We start from the raw sequence: 21640 nt of genomic DNA, 5'->3' as shown, positions 1-21640 counted from the left end.
CCTGTACTTAAAAAAAAAAAGAAAAAAAAACTTTTTACCCTACGCCAACCAATCGATCCACCGAAAGGCTCACCGGCCCCAAAGCCCAATGTTGCGAGGAAAAAAGAAAAACAAAAAGGTCACAGATCAGGAATCAGAGAAGCCACGTCGAGGAAGAAGGGGAGAGAATTAAAGACGATATCATCCAAGGGGGTATCAACCACACCGCCTATCAAGGGCAACCAGGAAAAAGCGCTAAGCAAAAGAAGAAACAAAACCTCCTCCAAACCCCTTACTTTGCCACCAGTCACCACTGTACCACCGCGCCGCACCGATCCTACTGTTCCTCCTAGGTCTTCGGCCTGAACCCCACACCAGGGATCTTACTCCTCAGCATCAAACTGCTGCACACGACGCTCACACTGCTCATGGCCATGGCCAAGCTGGCCCAGACAGGATCCAGCCTGATGTGGCTGCCGCTCGCCGTGGTGAGGGGATACAGCACGCCGGCAGCGATGGGCATGGCGCACAGGTTGTACACGCCGGCCCACATGAAGTTGAACCACACGCGGCGGAAGACCTTGCGCGAGAGCTGGACGAGCGTCAGGACCGACTCGAGCGAGCTGGTCATGAGGATGAAGTCGGCCGACGAGATGGCCACGTCGGAGCCCGAGCCGATGGCGATGCCGACGTCGGCCATGGTCAGCGCGGGCGAGTCGTTGATGCCGTCGCCGACCATGGCCACCGTCGCCCGCCCCGTGTTCTTCTTCTTCTTCTTCTTGCTGCCCAGCGTCCTCTGCAGGTACTGGATCTTCTCCGCCTTCTGGTCTGGCAACACGCCCGCGATCACGTTCGAGCTCGGGATGCCCACCTGCGCGCCCACCGCCACCGCCGTCGTCGGGTTGTCGCCCGACAACATCCACACGTCGATGCCGCCCGCCTGCAGCGCCGCCACCGTGTCGCGGGCCTCGGGCCGGAGGGCATCGGCGATGGCGAAGTCGGCCGTGAGCGTCCAGGGCCCGTCAACCGGAGAGACCGACGTGGCCATGAGGGCCACTGACTTGCCCTGGCGCTTCCAGCCATCCAGGACACCGAGGGTGGCGACGGGGACATGCACGTTGTGGTCGACGAGGAGGGATTCGTTGCCGATGATGGCTCCAACGATCCGGGGCTCGGGGTCCGCGGTTTTGAATGTGCCCTTGAGGCCCTTGCCGGGAATCTCCTGGATGTCGATGACTTGGTACTCGCGCATCTTCTTGGAGCCGCAGAAGGTTGAAATGGCAGTGGCGATAGGGTGGCTGCTGCTCTCCTCGAGACGCTTGGCAAGGCCGCACACTTCATCCTCTTGCAGAGGCGACAGGAGCTCAGCGTCAGTAACTGCAGGGTCGCCTCCCTGAGTCAGGGTGCCAGTCTTGTCGAAGACGATGCAGTCAAGGGCGCTCGCTTCCTGGAAAGCTTCGCCACCGCCCTTGACCAGAATACCGTACCGGGCGGCAAGACCACCACCCACGAAAAGTGCCGTCGGAGAAGCAAGACCGATGCCACAGGGGCAGGCGACGACGAACAGAGCGATGGCGAACCGTAGAGACCAAAGCTCCCAGCTGCCCGAGTGGTTGCCACGGTAGTCTTGCGGGAGTGCCCCAGAAAGCCCAAGCGAAAGCCAGATGACCCATGTCATGATTGCAATAGAGACGACAACGGGGACGAAGTGGCTAGTGATCATATCGGCAACCCGCTCAACGGGAGCGCGGCGAGTCTGGCCCTCACGGACGACCTTGATGATCTGGTCGAGCATTGAAGAGCCGGAGATGGACGTCAGCTTCACCTGGATCGGGCTGCCCTTGTTCGCGGTTCCGGCGAAGACGGTATCGCCAACTTCCTTGGACACCAGCCGCGCTTCTCCCGTCAGGCTTGACTCATCAAACTTGGCGGATGCGTCCATGATGGTGCCGTCAAAGGCCGGCGTGCTTCCATGCTGGACCCTGATGACATCACCAACCTCGAGCAGGTCGACGCTCACCTTCTGGTCCTTCATCTGGACAGTGTCGACGAGTATGGCCTCGGTGGGGCGAAGGTTTCCAAGAGCAGTCACAGCATCCCCAGTCTTGGTCTTGCTGTATGCTTCGAGGAATCTTCCCAAGAGCAGGAACATGGTAAGGAAAACAACCGAGTCAAAGTAGTAATTCTCCTCGTCGACGTGTTCGGTGCCGGTGGCGCTGAGGCCAAGCTCGGCAATCGATGCGAAGTAGGCGATGCTGGTGCCGAGAGACATCAGCATGTTCATGCTGCCAAAACGATAGAACCTCTGAAGAACAGGCGTCCTGCTTCCACGTCGCCACAGTGCGCGAACCTCTTTGATGGCTCGTTTGTGGAATGTGTCGGCTGCGAAGAAGTAGACAGGTGTGGCCAAGATGAACAGGGCCCACTGAGTCCGGCTGACACCACCCGACCACATAGGCTCCATGAGGAACATACGCGCAGGGTTTTTGCTCGACACAAGACTCATGAAGACAATGCCGATGATGAAGGTGGGGATGGCCACAGCGACGCAAAGGCCGAGACGCAGAAGGATCCTCTTCCGTTCACGGGCATGCAAATGGCGCGCTCGCTCCTCGATAGTCGGAGGGTGGTGGATCGAAGGCTCAAGAGCGGGGTTGACATCCGAGATGGTCTTGAGGATGTGCCTGATGGTGAAGTTCTGGCCAAGGTTGGGCGTGTACCTGATCTGCAGGATCGGCTCCTTGATGGTGGGGACGGCCTCGACCTGCACCGCACCCATGTATTCGCGGCTCAAGATGTCAATCACGTTGGACGGGCAGTGGTGACAGAACATGCCGTCTATCCGGATCATGACGGTGCGACGGACATCTTGTTGCTTCTCCTGCACTAGCTCCGACACGTTGTCCAGGGTTGCGTCGAAACCGCAGTCCTCGATTGCCTCCTTGACAGCGTCTGTGTTTTCCTTTCCGCTGAAGATGACGGTAGCGCTGTGCGACAAGAGGTTCACATTGACGGACTCGACCCAGGGGAGCTGCTGGACACCGGCGGTAACGGCATTAGTGCAGGCACTACATGTCATGCCTCCGATGGAAATGACGGCCTTCCACTTGTCGATAGCCGGTGGACGGACAGACTTCCTGCGGTCCGGGATTTCTTCAATGCTGTCGAGGCCGGCGTCGAAGCCGGCGTCCTCGATTGCTCCAATGACGCCGTCGACGTTGTCCTTGGCTTCAAGCTCAACCGAGGCGCTGTGGGTCAAGAGGGAGACGGCAATGGAACGAACGTACGGGAGCTCCTCGACCACGCGGGTGATGGAACCGACGCAAGCAGAGCAGGTCATGCCGGTGATGGCGATCGAGGCGTGGTAGAGCTGGGCCGACTCGGGGGCAGTGGACACGACCGAGTCGAGGCTGAATCTCCCGGAGAGGCCCGAGTCGATGCTGTGCTTCTCGACACTGAAGCCCTTCTCCGAGTCGACGAGGCGCAGAGCATCAAGCTCGTGAGCCGAACCAGCGGCATGTTTCTTGGAAGGGTCGCACTCAGCGGCGCACTGCGCGCACTGTTGGATGTGCCTCTGGCGCTTCGTCATGTCGGGGACCTTGCTGCTATTTCTCCACTGGCTCCAGCGGCGGACGGCTTGCTCTAGGCTCTTCTCCCACTCGGCATCGTTGTCGTCAAGCTCGTCGGGAGAGGAGTCGGGGGCGTGGACCGGGTGGGAGTCTCGGAAGATGCTGTGGACCTCGAAGCCAGCGAGTTCCAGAGAGTCGGAGATGTGCTGGACCGGCAGGCCGGGGTCGTGGCAGAGGGTGACGGAGTGTGACACGATGCTGTGAGAAATGGAATCCGGGGCGGGGTCGAGGGTCTGCAGGGCCTCTTGGATGCTGGTCACGCAAGAGGGGCAGTGCAGGTTGGATATGAATACAGTCGTGTTGACACGACAAGGGCCGTGGTGGGCGTGCCCAGGGCTGGGCGCGGCCATTTTTGTACGTGCAAGCAGGAAGCGGCAACGAAGGAGGCGGCCGTGGCTGGGGAGGAGGAATGCAAGTGAAACCGCACACGGGTGGAGCAGACGGTAGTGTGAAACGCGGGCAGCCAGTTGATCGGGACGGGCTGGGGTGATTTTAAGCCGGAAAGGGCTGTTCTTCAGGCGCACTGGATCCCGCCATTCTTCTCACTAGTGGCTTCCGCACAAAAAGCGCACCGCAGCCATTGGCGCATTCCACGCGGCTAGGCGGCTCATCATGCGCAGTCGCCATTTGTGCGGACTTGGCGGGCGGCCCGCACAAAACGCTCACGCCGACGCCCGAGCGAGCGAAGAAGCGAAGACGAGGGAATCCCTGACGTCAGCTGCGTCCGACCACAGCCAATCGACTCCCCGGCCGCTGCTTAAACTGACACCCTCCGCTGGCACCCGCCAACCGCCAACGTGAACCCGCCAACCCGCCAACCCGCCCACGCGCACCCTGTGCCGGCAATCGGCACTCCCCGTCTCCATCTCACATCTCACCCGCATCCGCCATATCGGCGGCTCGTCGTGCGGCTCTTTTGAGGCAATCATCCAAGCATCCAAGCATCCAAGCATCCAAGCATACATACACACTTACATACACACCTACACACATACACACCATGCATGTCCCGTTGCGCCTCGCCGCCTCAGTCAGTCGCCCGTCTGCTGCACCGCTAAATGAAACCGTGTCGTTGGCATGAAACAGGAGCTTCGTCACCAACGGGGGGACCCAAGTCTTACGCGGACCTTCCCCACATCCAGCCAATCGCCGCCGTCAAACACGCACCCGCGCCAAACGTGCCCCCTTTCCTTGCCCCACAGATCCGTCGCCTTCTAAAAGCTTAGCAATGCTTAGCACCCGACCTCCCAGACCGCCCTTGTCTTGTGATGCCCTGTGGTTGGCGGGAATAAACAACCGCCATTGTACGTTCTGCCGCGCGTCTTCGGCTCCCCTGCTGGCCATCTGTCCGCTTCTTCGCTCATAATCATTATTCTGGTCCAACCCGACACCTCACGGATCCATACTGCTGCGGCAACATCAGCCCACCCGACTCTCAACCGCATGCATGCTTACACATCCGTGGCAAGCCCGCCTCATATGCGTCAACTCCGCCCTGCGTCGCACAGCAGTGAGAAAAAGCAAAAGAGATGGTCAGGACATTCGACGGCACAGTGCTTATGGCGACACAACCGTCCGCTGAGCCGTAAATAATTTCTAAGCCCGGCACTGATCTGCAACGCATGCATGCTTACACAGCAAACCTCGCTGCCGTCCATGCATTCGCACCGCAGCTCGCCATCCCCTGTGATATCTGCCGACTGGCTTTGGTGACCATGGCCAATTTACATAAGACAAGCCATCATGACTCGGCATGAGGTAAGAAAAGGACTGCAAGGGGTGTGGCATAGGGCATTTGCATATACCGCACGTGTTCTATCCCACTTCTCTCGTGCTCCTTTGTTCGATCGCGGTGCAGAAGTGACGTCGTTGGCAGAAAAAGCAACGGCAGCAAGGACAGCGGTGTGTGTGACCGTGATTGCCTCTGCGCGAAGCAGACAGAAAAAAGCAAGCCAGCGTTTCAAAACCCTGGATCTATGTAGCGCGTGCAACAAGAAGCCAACCCTCCGAAGATCCTGTCATCAAAACCGGCAAAACCACCGGGTATCGTGCTATCGTCTAACAAGGAGCTTTCCCAAGACGAGGAAAAGAAGGTGTGGGAAATGCCCGACGGGTTCGGAGACTGGCGTCCCGGCGATTACACTCGCATGCCTCGGCGATCGCCACGCGAGGTGGTCTTTCCGAATCCGGTCCATAGCCTGGACGCATGTCGTGTCTGCAGAAAACGCAGTCGAACTATTGAAAACGGATGTCGATGCGTGGGAAGAAGAATGTCGACAAAAAGACGTCCAGACAAGACACATTCCAGCTCTTCATCTGTATTAGCCAACATTCAGTCAAAGTGGCCCGTTTCCTTCTGCCAGTTCAAGTTCGCTATCACGGCTTTCTGCGTCTCGAGCTCCGCCTCGAGCGCCGTCACGCGCGCCTGAAGCTGTCCAATCTTCGCATTCCTCTCGCGCACTGCCAGGCGCGAGATGTCCCTGCCCCTAATCAGGCCTTGCATGCGTAGCGTATGCGACTTGAGCACCGTTTGCAGCGCCTCGCCAGCCTCGTCGTTCAAATCGACGCCGTTCTCGTTCAGCACCCGCAGCACGTCCGGCACGAGGGCGACGCCAGCATCGTCGTCGTCACCACCGCCCCTCGTGGATGGCGTTGCAGCACTGATCCTCACAGACTTAGGCGTCGCTATGGCACCGCCAATGCCCCTTTGCGAGACGGGCGTCATCACCATCGCGTTAGAACCCCCCGGCGTCGCACCTGCGTTGCTCTTCAACACCTTCCTCGACGGCGTGCTCACTGCATCCACCACCCTCCCTATTGCATCCTCCACGCCCACATCCTTACCCCACCCATACTCGTCCTCATCTCCATCCTCATATTCCGTCGTATCCCCCTCCCCATCAACCTCCTCCTGCCACTTCCTCTTCGCCGCCGCCGCCCCTCCTCCACCACCATCTCCACCACCACCACCACTCGCCGCCTTCCCTCTCCCAACACCACCCGCACCCGCACCCGCAACACCACTGCCCGCCCCCTCGGCCACCCTCGCCCTCGCCTCCTCCTCCCACAAAAAGAACCCGCACCGCCTCTCATCCCCCGGCTTCCGATGACACGTATAAAACCACCTCCCCTTATTCGGCCCCTCCTTCTTCACCCTGAACCTGCTCGCCGGCTGCTGCAACGACGACGACGACGACGACGACGACCCACCACCTCCCTCGCCGGCAGCAGCAGCAGCAGCGTTGCAGTCGCAATACCACGTGTTGTTCGAGAAACGCCCGCGACGGGGAGTGGTGGTGGTGGTGGCGGGGGTCGTGGTCGTGGAAGAGGAAGCAAAGCGGCCGCCCCCGTCGCCGCCCCGACCCCGCCGCGGCGTGCGATATCGCGACGTGCTCGCCGACATGGCGTATGCGCTGGCGCTCTCGTCGTCGACGCGCTCGGCGGTCCGGGGCGTGGTCGTGGTGATGGTGGTAGTAGCAGTAGTAGCTGTCGTCGTCGTCGTCGTCGTCGGCGTCAGATCAACGTCGTCGCCGCCGCCGCCTTCGCTGATTCGAACGGTTCGAGCGGTTCGAGGCGTGCGCGGTGATATGGTGGTGGTGGTCGACGGCGTTTTCGTCCCGTGCAGCCAAGGCAGGTGCCTCCGCGGCGGGAGGGTGGAGGAATTAGATGACGAGCGGCGGGGCGTGCGGGGTGTGGTCGTTCCTTGTTGTTGTTGCTGCTGTTGCTGTTGCTGCTGCTCCGTCGTCGTCGCCGCCGTCGCCGTCGAAGCGGGATTCGCGACAGACGCGGATGCGTTGGAAAGGTATGCCCGGATGTCGTAGCCGGGCATAGATGACGGCGTGCGTGGCTGGCGCGGGCGCCGGCAAGTATCGACTAGGCAGCACTGACGACTCTGACTGGATGGGGGAAGGAGGCAGTTGAAAGCTACAGGGAACGAAGGCGGGACAACGGCAGAGACGGGTGGCAGCTTAGGGAAGCTTGGATGACGCGGGGTGTTAGTAAAGCTCCAGCCACCACGTCACCAGCCACATGCCACATGCCTGCCAAGCACCGGCACGAGCCTCGTGAAAAGGCATCTATCCTACTCGTCCAGATGCTCGTACGCGCATTCGTTTCAAGCTTCTTTATTGATAACTGTGTACACAAACGAATATAGCATCCATAGCATGCCCAGAACTGCCCGGCAATCAGAGGCCATAGTTAAAGGAGATAAGTCTGTGGCCGAAAGCCGAATCACGATTGTGCACACCTTTCCATCCAACCCCCAACTGACTCCATCAACCTCAACTCCCGCGAAACCTCTACTACCGACAGAAACTCGGCAACTTTATTTGGCAAAGTGCAGGTCATAGTTGAGCCACTTCCTGGCAAGGACCTGAGGCACGTCAAGGCCAGGCTTGCCGTAGGTGAGCGGGGCGAAGAAGAAGAAGCTCCAGAGGAGAACTGCCACAATGACGCCAGTCGCTGCCCACGTGCCGTACATGTTCTGGCCTGCCAGCCTCTCGCGGACGGGGCGAGAGCTGCGCGCCGTACCCTTCTTCTTCTTTGCTTCCAGCTCCTCGGCCGTCGGGGGCTCGATGTTGAAGATGAACTCAACAAGAGCTCCCGTCACAAGCGCTGATGCCAGGTGTGCAGGCAAGTAGTGATGAAGGAAGAGCTGACGACCCATGATGAAGAAGGGCACGTAATGCGCCGCCCACGTCAAGAAGAAGAAACCAGTCGAGTTGTAGAGGCGGGAGCGCGTGCCTACTCAAAGTTAGCTGAAGATGGCTGAAACATGAGGATAAAAAACATACGTAAATCAAGGGCGTCGACGCCTCTGCGGAGAGCTAGCTGGTCGGCTCCGATGATGCCAGCGAAGACGGCAAGCAGGCTGCTAGCCAGCCACCAACCAAGCGGGTTGCCGAGGAAATAGATCTGCTGCCTCGTGTCGTTCTCCGTCCAGAAGCTGACACCACGAAGCAAGAAAGGCCAGGAGATGGGGAAACTGGAGTACGGGTGGCTGCTGGTCAAAGCGTTGTTGTGGAAGAACATAGCCCGCTGTAACTCGAAGTACTTCTTCAAGAAAGGCAGTTGCTTCACCTTCCGTGGCTCCTGAACGCGGCGTTCGCTGTCGACAGGGAGAGACGGAATCTCATCCACATACCAGACGTTGCTAGATTGCTGAATGTTCTTGTTACCGTTGATCTCAGCCTGCTTGTAGGCCCAGTCCGGCAGAGGTGTGGTGTGGGTCCACATAGCAACCTTGGTGGGCCAGTGGATGAGCTTGAAGTGCGAACCCATGCTCTTGAAGTCCTGGCCAGGCTTGCCGTTCTCGATCTTGATTTCGAAGACGGTGTCGTTGAAGCGGTCGCCATTGGCAGCCTCCATGTCAACAGCGGTGAATTCCTGGTTGGTCGGGTAGTACGGCGAGGCAACATCGTGCGTCAGGAGCATGGTGTTGGTCACCAAGTGGCGGAACCTGACCAGATCACCATTCTTAACGCGGCGCGGCTGGTCGACAGGAGCAGTGGCGGGAAGAATCTGCCAATGGTTGTTCGTGTCGTTGTGGGGATAGCCGGTAACCTGCTGGCCCTGGCTGGAAATACGACCATCGTCATACCTGAGAGGGTAGCGGTCCACGTGACTGTGCAGGTAGACCTTGGTCTCCTTGTGGCGCATGGTGATGGAATCAAAGTAGTCAATGCTGAGGGACTGCATGGTCATGACGTTGTCGCTGAGCGTCTCCTGGAAGTCAGGGCTCATGAAATCATCGCCAGGGCCGGAGCGGTTGAGGATAGAGAAGTGGACCTGGAACCAGAAGAGGTACAAAAAGAAGGGGATGATAATGAGGGCGGTCAGGCGAGCGGCGAAGTGCTTGCCAAAGTCGGGGAGAGAGAGAGAGCCCTGCCTCCGGTTGACGTCCAGCAGATCCCAGAGATCAAAGGCAACAGGAACTCCAATGGAAAAGAAGGTGAAAAGACCGACGTATTTGGTGGAAATAACGCAGCTCAGGCAGACGCCCGTCAGAATCAACCACTTCCACCACTTGCGGGAGAAGGCAGCGTGGCGGTTCTTGTAAAACTTGATGTAGCAAAGGACGCTGAGAGCCATGAAAAAGATCAGGGTCGCGTCCAGGAGAATGAGCCTGGTCTGGCCAACGTGGGCGTTGTCGAAGAGAACAAGGGCGGTGGCGGTCAAGCAAGCCGGAAGGCTGTAGCCAGATTCCCACATGATCAGGAAGACGGTGGGAACGGTGAGGGCGCCCAGGGTGGCGGGCAGAGCTCTGTAGGCCACGTAGGGAACCTTGTTCGTGACGTACGAGTCGCCAATGTTCTCGAAGAGGAACGAGCCATCGTATCCGACGAGCCAGCCGGCGAAGGCGAAGAGCAGTTTTCCGAAGGGAGGATGGACGTCGAAGAAGTAGGTGCGCTGGAGGTAGTACGAGGCAAACTGCGGAGTCGGGGGTCAGGCAAGCTCGCAGGGCGGCATTGAGGGGGGAAACTCACCTTGCCAAAGTGGACCTCGTCGAAGACGACCTGGTCGGGGTGGGTGATGCCCCAGAAGCGCGTCCAGAAGCCCAGCAGGGTGACGACGGCAAAGGCGATCTTGTAGTCCCACTCGGCACCAATCTTGGCCTGGGCCTCGGATTGGGCGCGCTGGAAGGCGCCATTGACCTTGTTGTCTGTTGGGCTGTCGGCGGTCGGGGTGGCCGGGCGCTTCTTGTCGCGACCGCGGTGCTTCAGGGTGGAGGGTGGTGGCTGCGAGCTCATGGTGGGCCACAGGCTGCGAGCCGCAGAGGACAGCTGGGCGAAGCGGACGTTAGCGGGCTGCGCGGACGGCATGGCGGGCGGCTGCACGGCTGCTTACCTGGTGCTCAGGGCGAGGGCAATTCTTAAGCTGGGCGGCGAAGGAGTGTGGTGTCGAAAGAATTTGGATGCCGGTGGTACAGTTGGTCTTCCAGCTAGGTGTTCAGACGGCCGGTGGAGCCCTGTGGCTGACGGGATGCAGGGGGGTGCGCGTCGCGTCCCCTCTTCTCTCCTCCGCCCATGCGCCCGCTCTCTGCTCATGCGCTCCCGCCTGCTGGAAGGCGTGCAATCGCCAGCTGCCGTGTCTCGCGACCGCTCTAAAAGCTCGTTGCAGCGCTGCCGCTGTTCTTGCTGGGCGCAGCTGGGCGCTGCCTGCGGGACCTCTGCTCCCCCGCACCGCCGCTGTGAGCATGCGTGACGCGCGGTTTGCAGCAATCAAACTGCCTCCAGTTTCATCTGCGCTGCATACCAAACCGCGCCTTCAATGGATCGTGTCAATGCTTTTGTTTGAACGCGCAGAGCGATTGTTTACCGGGAATGTCTCCGTCCGTGCCTGCATGTCAATGGCACGTAAGGGGGCGAACGCCACATCATTTGATGTAATAGGGAGAGAATTGGCGTGGAATTTCTCTGGATATACGTGTAGGCTAGCGTTGCATTTGAGTTCCTATCGAAGTTCCTGTGGCGGCCATGTCTATTCTCCACCGCTCTCCACCCCTGTGTCTTTTGTGATGTTGAACCGTTGGCCTTCATTTGCCCTTCAGCTCCTTCAGCCTTTCCGCCTCCTTTCTCCTCTTGATACCAACCGTCGTCTCCCAGCCATACAGACCGCCTGCTCCGAAGACGACAAAAGCACCAAACATCATCTGGCCGCCCATCTTGTTGCCAAACAGCCAAATGCTGACCAGGAAGCTGACTAGCTTGCGGATGTTGAGCACAATGGTGACCGTGACTGCCGAGGACTTTGCGCTGAGCAGGTTCACCCCGGTGATACAGAGAAGCTGCGTCATTGAGTTAAGCAGCAGCATGAAGACGGATTCGGGAACCGATGCCAGCATCTTTGCCGCCGGGAGCGGCAACGAGGACGAGACCGACGAAGGAAGGTAGAGCGGCGGCGACGAGGCAAGCCGGGTGTATTGCGACATCAGAGTGCCTTGGAGCGGGAGGAACATGGGGATGCTGAGCAGGTGGGAGTAGAAAAGGTTCTCATCCCAATGCTTGCCATGCTCTTCGTAGATCTCCTGCACATAAACGCCCATGTACGCAGACAGCAGCTGCGCCACGAGAAGGATGACGAGCCCTGCCTCAAAAGATGCGTCCGTGAAGTTGATCCCGGACGTGCTCATGGGTTTTCCCTTCAACAATTGGTCAGCCTGGGGCTCTAAAGAAGACTCGCAACTCTACATCCGCACCTTGCTGGTAGCATCAGCCCACGCGGAGATGATCACGCCAACTGTGAGCATCGCCACCGAGAAAACTTGCAGGGTAGAATAGCGCTTGCCACGAAGCCATCCGGCACCCATGGTCGTCACGCTGCCAAAGCTGCGCAGGATAATGTGCACCGGCACGGAAATGCGGAAGGCGAACGCCCAATTGTTCAGCATATTGACAGCAAAGAACATGAATGCGCTCATGAACCATTTTCGGAACGGCACCGGGCTCCTCTTCAGAAAAAAGGGCCGGCTGGGGTCGAATTGCGACGGAAACGCTGCAAGGCATACAAGAACGAATTGCCCAAGTGTGATCAGGAGGCCACTGTCCGGCTCCCGTCTTCTTGGTGTGAGCTCTGGCTGGATCAATGGGGTACAAAAGCACTTACTTGACGATAGCCTCAAGCGCATACACCTACTGCAAAGTCAGTCGTAGTTGCTGAACCATGTCAAGTGGAGTCTTACATTGGAGCAGCAGCCACCGAAAATAAGGCCCGTGATGCCCACTGGTGCGAGAGGTATCATGATCGCCGTAGAAAAGACAGTTGCGGTCTGCAACAAAGATGAAGGATGAAAAGGTAGTAGCGGAATGGCCTGCAAAGACCCGATGTCAGAAGTCAACGGCGGCTGTCAAACGGTTGACTGGGGTCCGACGTACGGAGGCGTGGCCGCACGGTGGTCTATTGTGTCAGTGGGATGGCCGCTGTGTGGATCAAGCCGAGTTGAAAGGACAACAAGCAACTTGGGTACTGAAGACGCGCGGCGCAAGTACTTCGGGAAAACTGGTGTTCACTTAGACTATCATCGTCGGCTGGCGAAGGCTTTCTCCTGGCGGCGGCGAAAGCTTGTCGCAGGTCGATCTGGCAACCGTGTCACGGACTTGTCAACGACTCACGCACACCCCTGTGCCGCTTGGCTTCTCGGCTGGCCGTAGGGCTGAGGATCGCCGTCGCAGCTGAACTGCTGGGCGATCGCGTGCGCCAGGGACCGCTCCGTAGGAAAGGCGGCACACGTGCGACGCACTCGTGCAATCTCTGGTCGTCACAAGCCGCCAAAGTCACGGCTGAACACGGCAAAGCACCAAACAACACCCATGTCTCGTGGACTAGTCCTTTTACATTTCATTTCCGACGTCTGTGTCGATGCGCCCACCTTTCCGGCTCTACAGTCTTGGCTCATCGACATCATGAGAATGCTATCTAGCTGCACCGTTGAGTACGACGAAATTAGGCGCTGGATTAGTGAGGAAGAGCAGATTGCGGTCGGGCGAACGCCTCCCAAATGTTCCTCCATGAGCCCATTGCTCTTCTTACAATGCCGAAAAGACGAAAAGCTGCGAGTCACATCAGCCGCTGCTACCTTGCGTTTGCCCTGGTCCAGACTTACGTTGTTGGTTGCCGCGATGGCAATGCTGTCCTCGTTCGGGTGCCAGCTCATGTGCAGGATCTTCTTGTTGAAGTCGATCTGATCCGCATCCGTCTCCTTCCTCATCCTCTGCCCGGGGCCGATGGCGCCAGCTGCCGGGCTTCCCGCCCTCGAGCTACCCTTCTTACTCGATCCCGTCGGGCTCGTCGCCGCATTGCCGCCCATCGGCGTCGGAATACCCACCTTCTTCGCCTTGAACGCCGACTTGTCTGCCTGCAGAACGACCTCCGTTTCCTTGTCAGGGTCAGAGGGGTAGATCATGAAGTTGTTGTTGTAGCTGCCCGTCATCACGTTCTTCGCATCGCCTGAGAAGACAACCTCGAATTTGTCGAAGATGCTGTCGTTCTCGTACGTATCGCATAACCTCGGCCTGAGATGCTCGTGGATAGGGATGGTCTTGATCGGCTTGTTCTCCATCTTCACGTCCCAGATCTTCACAGTGAGGTAATCACGAGAAAGAATGTAGCGGCCATCCCGCGAGAATCGCACGTCGGAGATAGATGAGATGATCTCGGAAAAGAAGGAGCGCGACTGGGGGTCTTCTTCCTGCTCGAATTCTGCGGTAAAGTTCAGTCATTGCGCTCTTAGGGGCTCCCGCAAAACTCACGCTTCGAGTGTTGGTCGCAAAGCGCACTCTCTCTCATGTCCGCCAGCTTGATCGTGCCCTTGGAGCTGGCGTACATGAACAGGTTACATGACTCCGGGTGGAACTCCGCAGCCGTGATGACCTCTGTGAGCTCTTCCATGTTCGCCGGCTTGATATCGACAATGTTGAAGCTCTGGTCCTGGATGTTGAGGTTCCATAGGTTGATACGCAAGTCATCGCTGCTGATGAAGGTCTCACCATCGCTATTAACGGATATGCTGTTGATGTGGTATGCGTGGGCATTAGCATAGGTCTTGCGAGGCACGGCGGCGACAACTGTGTCGTGGAGCGTCAGGCGCGGCAACTTCAGATCGGCGGCAGAGCGGAACGCGGGGCGCTGGACTGGGCCGCCAGCGCTAGGGACGCCCGCCGGGGTCAACTCCTGAGAGAGGTTGTTCTCCGCCACCACCTTGAGGGACTTCTCAAAGACCTTCCATAGCTTTATCGTCTTATCGTTCGTGGAGAGCAGGTAGTGGGAGGGGTTTTGGCGCTTGCACCACTTGATCTTGTTGATCTTCTCTTCGATCTCTAAGGACTTGAGGTAGTCGAACTCGGGCTCGTGCGATTGGAACTCGGTGTGGAACTTGTACTCGCAGGTTTTTTTCTGCGCCGGTCAGCAGATGCGGTGTGCGCGGGGCGAGAGCTATCAACGCACTGTCCTATTCCGCTCGAAGAGGACGACTCTGCCGCCCTTGTCACCGGTTGCGAGATAATCACCCGTCTCATCGAATTCGACGGTAGATATGATATCAGCTGTAGCCAGCGTATGGTTAGCTCGAGTTCTGGTTGGTGTACGTCGCGCAATGGAGGGCGCGGGGGTGGGGCGCTTGGACGCAGAACAGCCGAACACACCTTCCGTGATATCCTCTACATCTCCCTTGTCACCGAAGCACCTAGAGGCGTCGCAGTCAGCCGTCGCTCGAAACGCCGTTTTCGGGCATGCGGATGGTATGAGGCTGAGGAGCTTCGTGGAAGGGCCGTGCCATAGGCTCGGGTCAAGGCGACAGTGCGAAGCGTCGGGCCAAACCAGGCGGGTGTGCGGGCGGCAATGGGGCTGGGCTGGGGTGGCGCTTACTGAGTGAACTTCCAAGTGGTCGGGTTGCCCTCTGCTTCTACCATCTTTTCCAAAGCTGCACCAACAAGGCCTCAGGCTAGAGCAAGCGAAAGCAGGGCAAAGGATGGCGTGTTGAGGATCCGCAACGGCTGGGCGAGCGGGCGGGTGTGATCAGCGGGGTCTTCGGAGGGTATCAGCGGTGGTGTTGCAGGCGTTGAGACGATGTCACCGCGGAGCACGGCTGGACGAAACCGGCTAGGACTGGGCGCGTCACCGTTGAATGGGGAGTGGGCGGGCGGCAAAGAGGCACGGCCGGTGGGGAAGCGAGTCTCCAGCTGTGGCGGGGTGAGCAGGCGGCGACGGCGGGCGGTGGGCAATTACATACGGGAGATAGTCGGGGTGGGTGGTGATTGTTTGGTTGTTAGCGGGGGCTCTGTTCTCGCACATTGGAACAGCCAGGCGGGCGGCAGAGGTGACGAGCCCCGGAGCCTGGGAAAGTCCGAACGCCAAGCAAACTCGTGCGGGTAGGTTGACACAGGCCCGCTTGCCAGCGCATGAATCCTCACAGCGCTCGCCGCTTATTCGACTGAGGAATGATTCGGACAGCACAGCAGCACAGGGCGATGCAGACCGCTGTGTCGCCCGCCCGATCATGCGTTGCGCGGCAGCGCTGCACGGCGCATGACGTAGGTGTCGCCCGCATGACTCCCGCCAGCGCTGGTACCTTAAATCCTCCATCTCTTCCCCTCTGCTGCTGGGCTGGCGCGCTCAAAGCCTTGCCGCGGCCGCAGCCAGGCAAGGGCTGGGCGCATGCATGAAAGCAGCGCTGCCCAGCCGGGCTGTCAAAGGAACGCCCACAATCGCAGACAGCCACGATTGCCGCCGGGGCCTGACACCAACCAACCTCGATGGACTGATGCTGCAGAACATAAGCCACGGTGCCTGGGCTGTTTCTGGGGTCACGTCATGCAGGAGAGCTTCCCTTGTGGAGCTACCCTGGTGGCCAGCGCCGCGGGCCAATTAATAGTTGCCGCTTGTTTTAGCCAGAGGCTTGACCAGACCTATACACGCTCACGCGAACTCGCATGCTATAGCCGGCTGCTTCACCCCCTACCTCCAAGCAACACGACCTCATTGGTAGCAAAGGGCAGGGCGAACTCGGCGTTGGGTGCGTAAGAATGCGCACACGCGCAGCGCGGTCAATGGGGAGGTCAGACGGTGTCTTGCAGAGGGTCTTACATCCGCCTGCATACTGAAGGCCGGTCCAATTGCGGACCCTCCTTTGTAGCGTACGCGGCGCTCACTGCATTCATTTTGCCATCATACTCCATTCTCCTTGCTTGGTGCAAATGTGCAAATATGAGCTTCGAGGGGAGGCCGTACATGGCGTGGAGAAAAGGGCGGGGTCGGAGATCCGCTGTGATGTACAGATTTGGGGCAACTTGCAAGCACACTGCAAAGGATTTAGGTACAAAGGCTGTCCCACCATCGCGCATGGTTGCTAGCTGCCCGGTGCCTCGATGCCTTGGAGGGCGTGTGGCGCGCCGGGCGGCTTATCCTCGGCTCGCACTAGCGCCTTTCGCCTAACTCCCACCAGCTCGAAAAAGCCCACAGGCTTCTCTTCTTGCTCAGTGAGACGACACAGGACGACGACAACCCTCCCTCGACACCGTCGCAAAGATGTCCCACCGTAAGTACGAGGCTCCTCGCCACGGTTCGCTGGCCTTCCTGCCCCGCAAGAGGGCCTCCCGCCACAGAGGAAAGGTCAAGAGGTACGTTTACTCCCAAGCGCTGTTTCTGCGAGTTCGACAACCAGCATAGCAAGAGGAGGACGGAGGGCGAAGAGACTGCACACAAGGAGAACGAACAATTCGGGAAAGACGCACTTTCAACAACCCCCACCGAAGTCAATTGCGTGCCATTTGGACCTCGGGGCACGATTTTCGCAACGTTTTCTACTGCACCCGCAGTCGCGCGATCACGATAACTGACGTGCAAATTATCGCAGCTTCCCCAAGGATGACGCCAAGAAGCCCGTCCACCTCACCGCCACCATGGGCTTCAAGGCCGGTATGACCACCATCGTCCGTGACCTTGACCGTCCTGGCGCCAAGCTCCACAAGAAGGAGGTTGTCGAGGCCTGCACCGTCGTCGAGACTCCTCCGGTATGCAACCCATGGAAAATTTCCAATCAGTCCTTGTTTACTGATTCGAATTTTAGTTGATCGCCATCGGTGTTGTTGGTTACATCGAGACTCCCCGTGGTCTCCGCTCCCTCACCACCGTCTGGGCCGAGCACCTGTCGGATGAGATCAAGAGGAGGTTCTACAAGAACTGGTACAAGAGCAAGAAGAAGGCGTTCACCAAGTACGCCAAGCAGTACTCCGAGAACAGCGGCAAGTCCATCACCCGCGAGCTCGAGCGCATCAAGAAGTACTGCACCGTCGTCCGCGTTCTCGCCCACACCCAAGTCTCCAAGACTCCTCTCAAGCAGAAGAAGGCCCACCTCATGGAGGTCCAGGTCAACGGCGGCAGCATTGCCGAGAAGGTTGACTTCGCCCACGGCCTCTTCGAGAAGCCCATTGAGGTCGGCTCCATCTTCGAGCAGGATGAGGTGATCGACGTCATCGCCGTCACCAGGGGTCACGGTTTCAACGGTGTCACCTCCAGGTGGGGCACCAAGAAGCTTCCTCGCAAGACCCACAAGGGTCTGCGCAAGGTCGCCTGTATTGGAGCTTGGCACCCGTCCCACGTCCAGTGGACCGTTGCCCGTGCCGGTCAGATGGGTTACCACCACCGTACCTCGGTCAACCACAAGATCTACCGCATTGGTAAGGGTGAGGATGCTGGCAACGCCTCGACCGAGTTCGACGTCTCCAAGAAGACCATCACTCCGTAAGTTCCTTTCTCCCTGCCTAGTGGAATAAATTCTGATAAGTTGGCAGTCTTGGTGGCTTCGTCCGCTACGGCGAGGTCAAGAACGACTTCGTTCTCCTCAAGGGCTCCGTCCCCGGTACCAAGAAGAGGGTCGTGACTCTCCGCAAGTCCATGTTCACTCACACCAGCCGCAAGGCTCTCGAGAAGGTCGAGCTCAAGTGGATCGACACCTCGTCCAAGTTCGGTCACGGTGCTTACCAGACCCCGGCGGAGAAGAGGCAATACCTTGGCACCCTCAAGAAGGACCTTGCTCCCTCTGCTTAGGTTATTTTCTCTCTTTAGTCTGGTTTAGCATCTCAATTCATGATGGGCTGGTGGTAGCTTACATGGCGTTTTCATGTTCCCCCATTTTCAGTGTGACGTAGCTAAAAGACGCGCGCACACTCACCAAAAAGATACTCAATGAGAAGGTCATGGACTCAATGGAATGCCAAATGACGTTAGCTGCAAGTGGTCAACATGTGTGCGATTGCTGACAGGCTGAGCACGGATTACAGAATTATCCAGGCTTTCAGGACGGCGTTGAAAGGACCATTCTGTCCTCAGACGTGGAGAAACTCATAACGCGGTTCATTCAACCTCGGTTCTACTCATGGACTAGTTGTACACGTTTGCGAAGCCTCTCAGAATATGCTAGAGAGCGGGATCAGTCTTTCGTCGCTCAGCACGATGGGGTAAACGTATACCCGCGGGGGTGGGTACGGCCAGACGCGGGAGATGATTCGGGGGCAATTCTGGCAAGCTCCGACTTTCATCTGGAAGAGCGACTACGAGATCGTGACACCAGTTGCGAGTCCGAGCTCTGGACTACATCAATTGGTTTCAGTGTAAGATGCTGCTCGTAGTCAAGCCAACGTTGAATATTGGCAACGGGATCATATGAAGAAGGTGGTGCATTTCGCGGGGCAGAGCGCGCGGTCATCTGATCGCCCTCGGCCAAGCAGTTCGGCATTCACATGCCGATGGCCTGCCATTGCTGATGGGGCGCAGCGCACAGGTGGTCCAGCGATACTGAGGCACAAGTCCAGCGTCGATGCGCGGGCGAGCTTAGAATTGCGTCCACTGTCACTGGTGGCGGCGAAGATTTGTCGGGTCGGATGGTCCATCTCACGACTGTGCGCGCGGATCGCGGGCTCGAGGCTTTTGGTCACAATCCCGAGGTTGGCCGACAGCCAATCAGCGCCCTACCTTTTTTCCTGACGAAAGCGAGGACAGTCGGATGCAGTGGCTAGCGCATCGGTACCAAGACCGCTCGCATACGCTCTTGCAACACCATCACCACTCCACTCTCCCCCATCCCCAAAATGTCCGCCCTTAGGTTGCGGCAGCTGGCCGCCTCGGCACAGGTACGCCTTCCCCGCCTCCCCCCCTCGTCACCTACCCCAGCTCCGAACGCAGCACCGCAGCCCCGCGAGCTCCCGCACTCCCAGTGCTGTGCGGGTGTGTCTGACCCGCGTGCCGCCGCCCGCCTCAATTGCATCGACGTCAATCGATACTTCATTGTGCCGACCTCTCATTGCTGCTGTGGCTGACATGCACCGCTGCAGTTCTCCCGAGCCCTTCGTCCCCAGACACGCGCCTTCTCCTCCACTAGGCCTGTCTCTAAGATCTTCACGAACGAGCCGCTCCGCGCCAAGGAGGCATCGCCTTTCCTCAGCAACAAGTACCCTGTGATCGACCACGAGTACGATGCCCTCGTTGTCGGTGCTGGTGGCGCCGGTCTCCGCGCCGCCTTCGGTCTGGCCGAGGCTGGCTTCAACACTGCTTGTATCACCAAGCTGTTCCCCACCCGTTCCCACACCGTCGCCGCGCAGGGCGGAATCAATGCTGCGCTCGGAAACATGCACGAAGACGACTGGAGATGGCACATGTACGATACCGTCAAGGGCTCGGATTGGCTCGGCGACCAGGACGCTATCCACTACATGACCCGCGAGGCGCCTCAGAGTGTCATTGAGCTTGAGAACTACGGATGCCCTTTTTCGAGAACTGACGATGGCAAGATGTAAGCTCAGGCAACTTCGCGCGTTAAAAAAAAAAAAGGTACCGACTAACTTTGCCACAGCTACCAGCGTGCTTTCGGTGGTCAGTCGCAGAAGTACGGCAAGGGTGGTCAGGCGTACCGCTGCTGTGCCGCTGCCGACAGAACTGGTCACGCTCTTCTCCACACTCTTTACGGCCAGTCGCTGAGGCACAACACGAAGTACTTCGTCGAGTTCTTTGCCATTGACTTGCTTATGGAGGACGGTGTCTGCAAGGGTGTCATTGCCTACAACCAGGAGGATGGCACGCTTCACAGGTTCCGCGCTCAGAACACCGTCCTGGCCACTGGTGGTTATGGCCGTGCTTACTTCTCTTGCACCTCGGCCCACACCTGCACTGGCGACGGCATGGCCATGGTTGCCCGTGCCGGTCTCCCCAACCAGGATCTCGAGTTTGTTCAGTTCCACCCCACTGGTATCTACGGCGCTGGTTGCTTGATTACTGAAGGTTCGAGAGGCGAGGGTGGTTACCTACTGAACTCGGAGGGTGAGCGTTTCATGGAGAGATACGCTCCTACCGCTAAGGATCTGGCCTCCCGTGACGTTGTCTCCCGTTCGATGACCATGGAAATCCGTGAGGGTCGTGGTGTCGGTCCTGAGAAGGACCACATCTACCTCCAGCTCAGCCATCTGCCCCCGGAGATTCTCCACGAGCGTCTCCCTGGTATTTCTGAGACCGCCTCTATCTTCTCGGGTGTCGATGTCACCAAGCAGCCCATCCCTGTCCTGCCTACCGTCCACTACAACATGGGTGGTATTCCTACCAAGTACACTGGTGAAGTCCTTACCGTTGATGAGCAGGGTAAGGACAAGGTCGTTCCCGGTCTTTTCGCTTGCGGTGAGGCGGCTTGCGTGTCTGTTCACGGTGCCAACCGCCTCGGTGCCAACTCCCTCCTGGATCTTATCGTCTTTGGCCGTGCTGTTTCCCACACCATCCGTGACAACTTCACCCCTGGCCAGAAGCCGCAGCCCACGTCCGCAGACCTTGGCGCCGACTCTATCTCTATTGTTGACCACGTTCGCACCGCCGAAGGCCCCAAGTCCACGCACGACATCCGCCTTGCAATGCAAAAGACTATGCAGACGGATGTTTCTGTCTTCCGTACTCAGGAGTCGCTCGACGAGGGTGTCCGCAAGATCCACGATGTTGACGCCTCGTTCTCCCAGGTTGGCACCAAGGACCGCAGCATGATCTGGAACTCGGACCTCGTCGAGACATTGGAGCTCCGCAACCTGCTCACCTGCGCCGTCCAGACCGCGGAGGCTGCCGCCAACCGCAAGGAGTCGCGTGGTGCTCACGCCCGCGAGGACTTCCCCGACCGTGACGACGAGAAGTGGATGAAGCACACCCTCACCTGGCAGAAGAAGCCCCACGGCAAGGTTGACCTCAGTTACCGCGCCGTAACGGGCACCACACTCGACGAGAGCGAGTGCAAGGCCGTCCCGCCGTTCAAGAGAACATACTAGAGAACGGAGGGATTCTTTGGGTGTGACTGGATGTGATGGATGGAGTGGCCAAGCAAAAGACAGGACTTATTGAGTTAGCATATCCAAGGAGCTGTCATGTAAATGTTTTTATCCGATTGTTACAATTAAATGGCGTTATTTACAGACGTATTTATACGACCTTTTGTCGTTACCATAACGCATACAGTGACTCGCGATGTTTAAAACGTGGGGATGATTATGATTTTCTCAGTATGCCAAACA

The 21640-nt window shown here is 58.4% G+C and overlaps 7 protein-coding genes across 7 annotated transcripts; 2 read left to right on the top strand and 5 right to left on the bottom strand.

Annotated features, from left to right (window-relative positions):
* Positions 1 to 328: 328 nt before the first annotated feature.
* Positions 329 to 3958, bottom strand: BKCO1_5400020 (copper resistance-associated p-type atpase; the record flags this gene model as incomplete). Its single annotated transcript, XM_020277225.1, has 1 exon — positions 329 to 3958. One exon carries the CDS (start codon positions 3956 to 3958, stop codon positions 329 to 331), a length of 3630 nt encoding a protein of 1209 aa, XP_020127213.1.
* A 1982-nt stretch (positions 3959 to 5940) lies between these two features.
* BKCO1_5400019 (px domain-containing protein) lies at positions 5941 to 7437 on the bottom strand (the record flags this gene model as incomplete). Its single annotated transcript, XM_020277223.1, has 1 exon — positions 5941 to 7437. One exon carries the CDS (start codon positions 7435 to 7437, stop codon positions 5941 to 5943), a length of 1497 nt encoding a protein of 498 aa, XP_020127176.1.
* A 498-nt stretch (positions 7438 to 7935) lies between these two features.
* On the bottom strand, positions 7936 to 10432 carry BKCO1_5400018 (glycosyltransferase family 39 protein; the record flags this gene model as incomplete). Its single annotated transcript, XM_020277222.1, has 3 exons — positions 7936 to 8354; positions 8405 to 10040; positions 10097 to 10432. The coding sequence occupies 3 exons, from the start codon at positions 10430 to 10432 to the stop codon at positions 7936 to 7938; spliced, it is 2391 nt and encodes a 796-aa protein (XP_020127177.1).
* A 713-nt stretch (positions 10433 to 11145) lies between these two features.
* Positions 11146 to 12351, bottom strand: BKCO1_5400017 (glycosyltransferase family 39 protein; the record flags this gene model as incomplete). The annotated part of the gene is made up of 4 exons (XM_020277221.1): positions 11146 to 11751; positions 11809 to 12166; positions 12216 to 12241; positions 12292 to 12351. 4 exons carry the CDS (start codon positions 12349 to 12351, stop codon positions 11146 to 11148), a joined length of 1050 nt encoding a protein of 349 aa, XP_020127170.1.
* Positions 12352 to 13135: 784 nt separating this feature from the next.
* On the bottom strand, positions 13136 to 15016 carry BKCO1_5400016 (protein phosphatase pp2a regulatory subunit b; the record flags this gene model as incomplete). Its single annotated transcript, XM_020277220.1, has 6 exons — positions 13136 to 13159; positions 13213 to 13808; positions 13859 to 14501; positions 14553 to 14650; positions 14750 to 14790; positions 14973 to 15016. The coding sequence occupies 6 exons, from the start codon at positions 15014 to 15016 to the stop codon at positions 13136 to 13138; spliced, it is 1446 nt and encodes a 481-aa protein (XP_020127171.1).
* Positions 15017 to 16631: 1615 nt separating this feature from the next.
* Positions 16632 to 18152, top strand: BKCO1_5400015 (60s ribosomal protein l3; the record flags this gene model as incomplete). The annotated part of the gene is made up of 4 exons (XM_020277219.1): positions 16632 to 16723; positions 16960 to 17116; positions 17173 to 17846; positions 17897 to 18152. The coding sequence occupies 4 exons, from the start codon at positions 16632 to 16634 to the stop codon at positions 18150 to 18152; spliced, it is 1179 nt and encodes a 392-aa protein (XP_020127168.1).
* A 1040-nt stretch (positions 18153 to 19192) lies between these two features.
* BKCO1_5400014 (succinate dehydrogenase) lies at positions 19193 to 21397 on the top strand (the record flags this gene model as incomplete). Its single annotated transcript, XM_020277218.1, has 3 exons — positions 19193 to 19234; positions 19436 to 19893; positions 19954 to 21397. 3 exons carry the CDS (start codon positions 19193 to 19195, stop codon positions 21395 to 21397), a joined length of 1944 nt encoding a protein of 647 aa, XP_020127169.1.
* Between the last annotated feature and the right edge of the window lie 243 nt (positions 21398 to 21640).

The sequence above is a fragment of the Diplodia corticola genome (genome assembly GCF_001883845.1).
Source record: "Diplodia corticola strain CBS 112549 chromosome Unknown scaffold54, whole genome shotgun sequence".
NCBI classification, from domain to species: domain Eukaryota; kingdom Fungi; phylum Ascomycota; class Dothideomycetes; order Botryosphaeriales; family Botryosphaeriaceae; genus Diplodia; species Diplodia corticola.
Note: the sequence above shows the minus strand (reverse complement) of the source record. Positions and strands in the feature narration are given on the sequence as shown.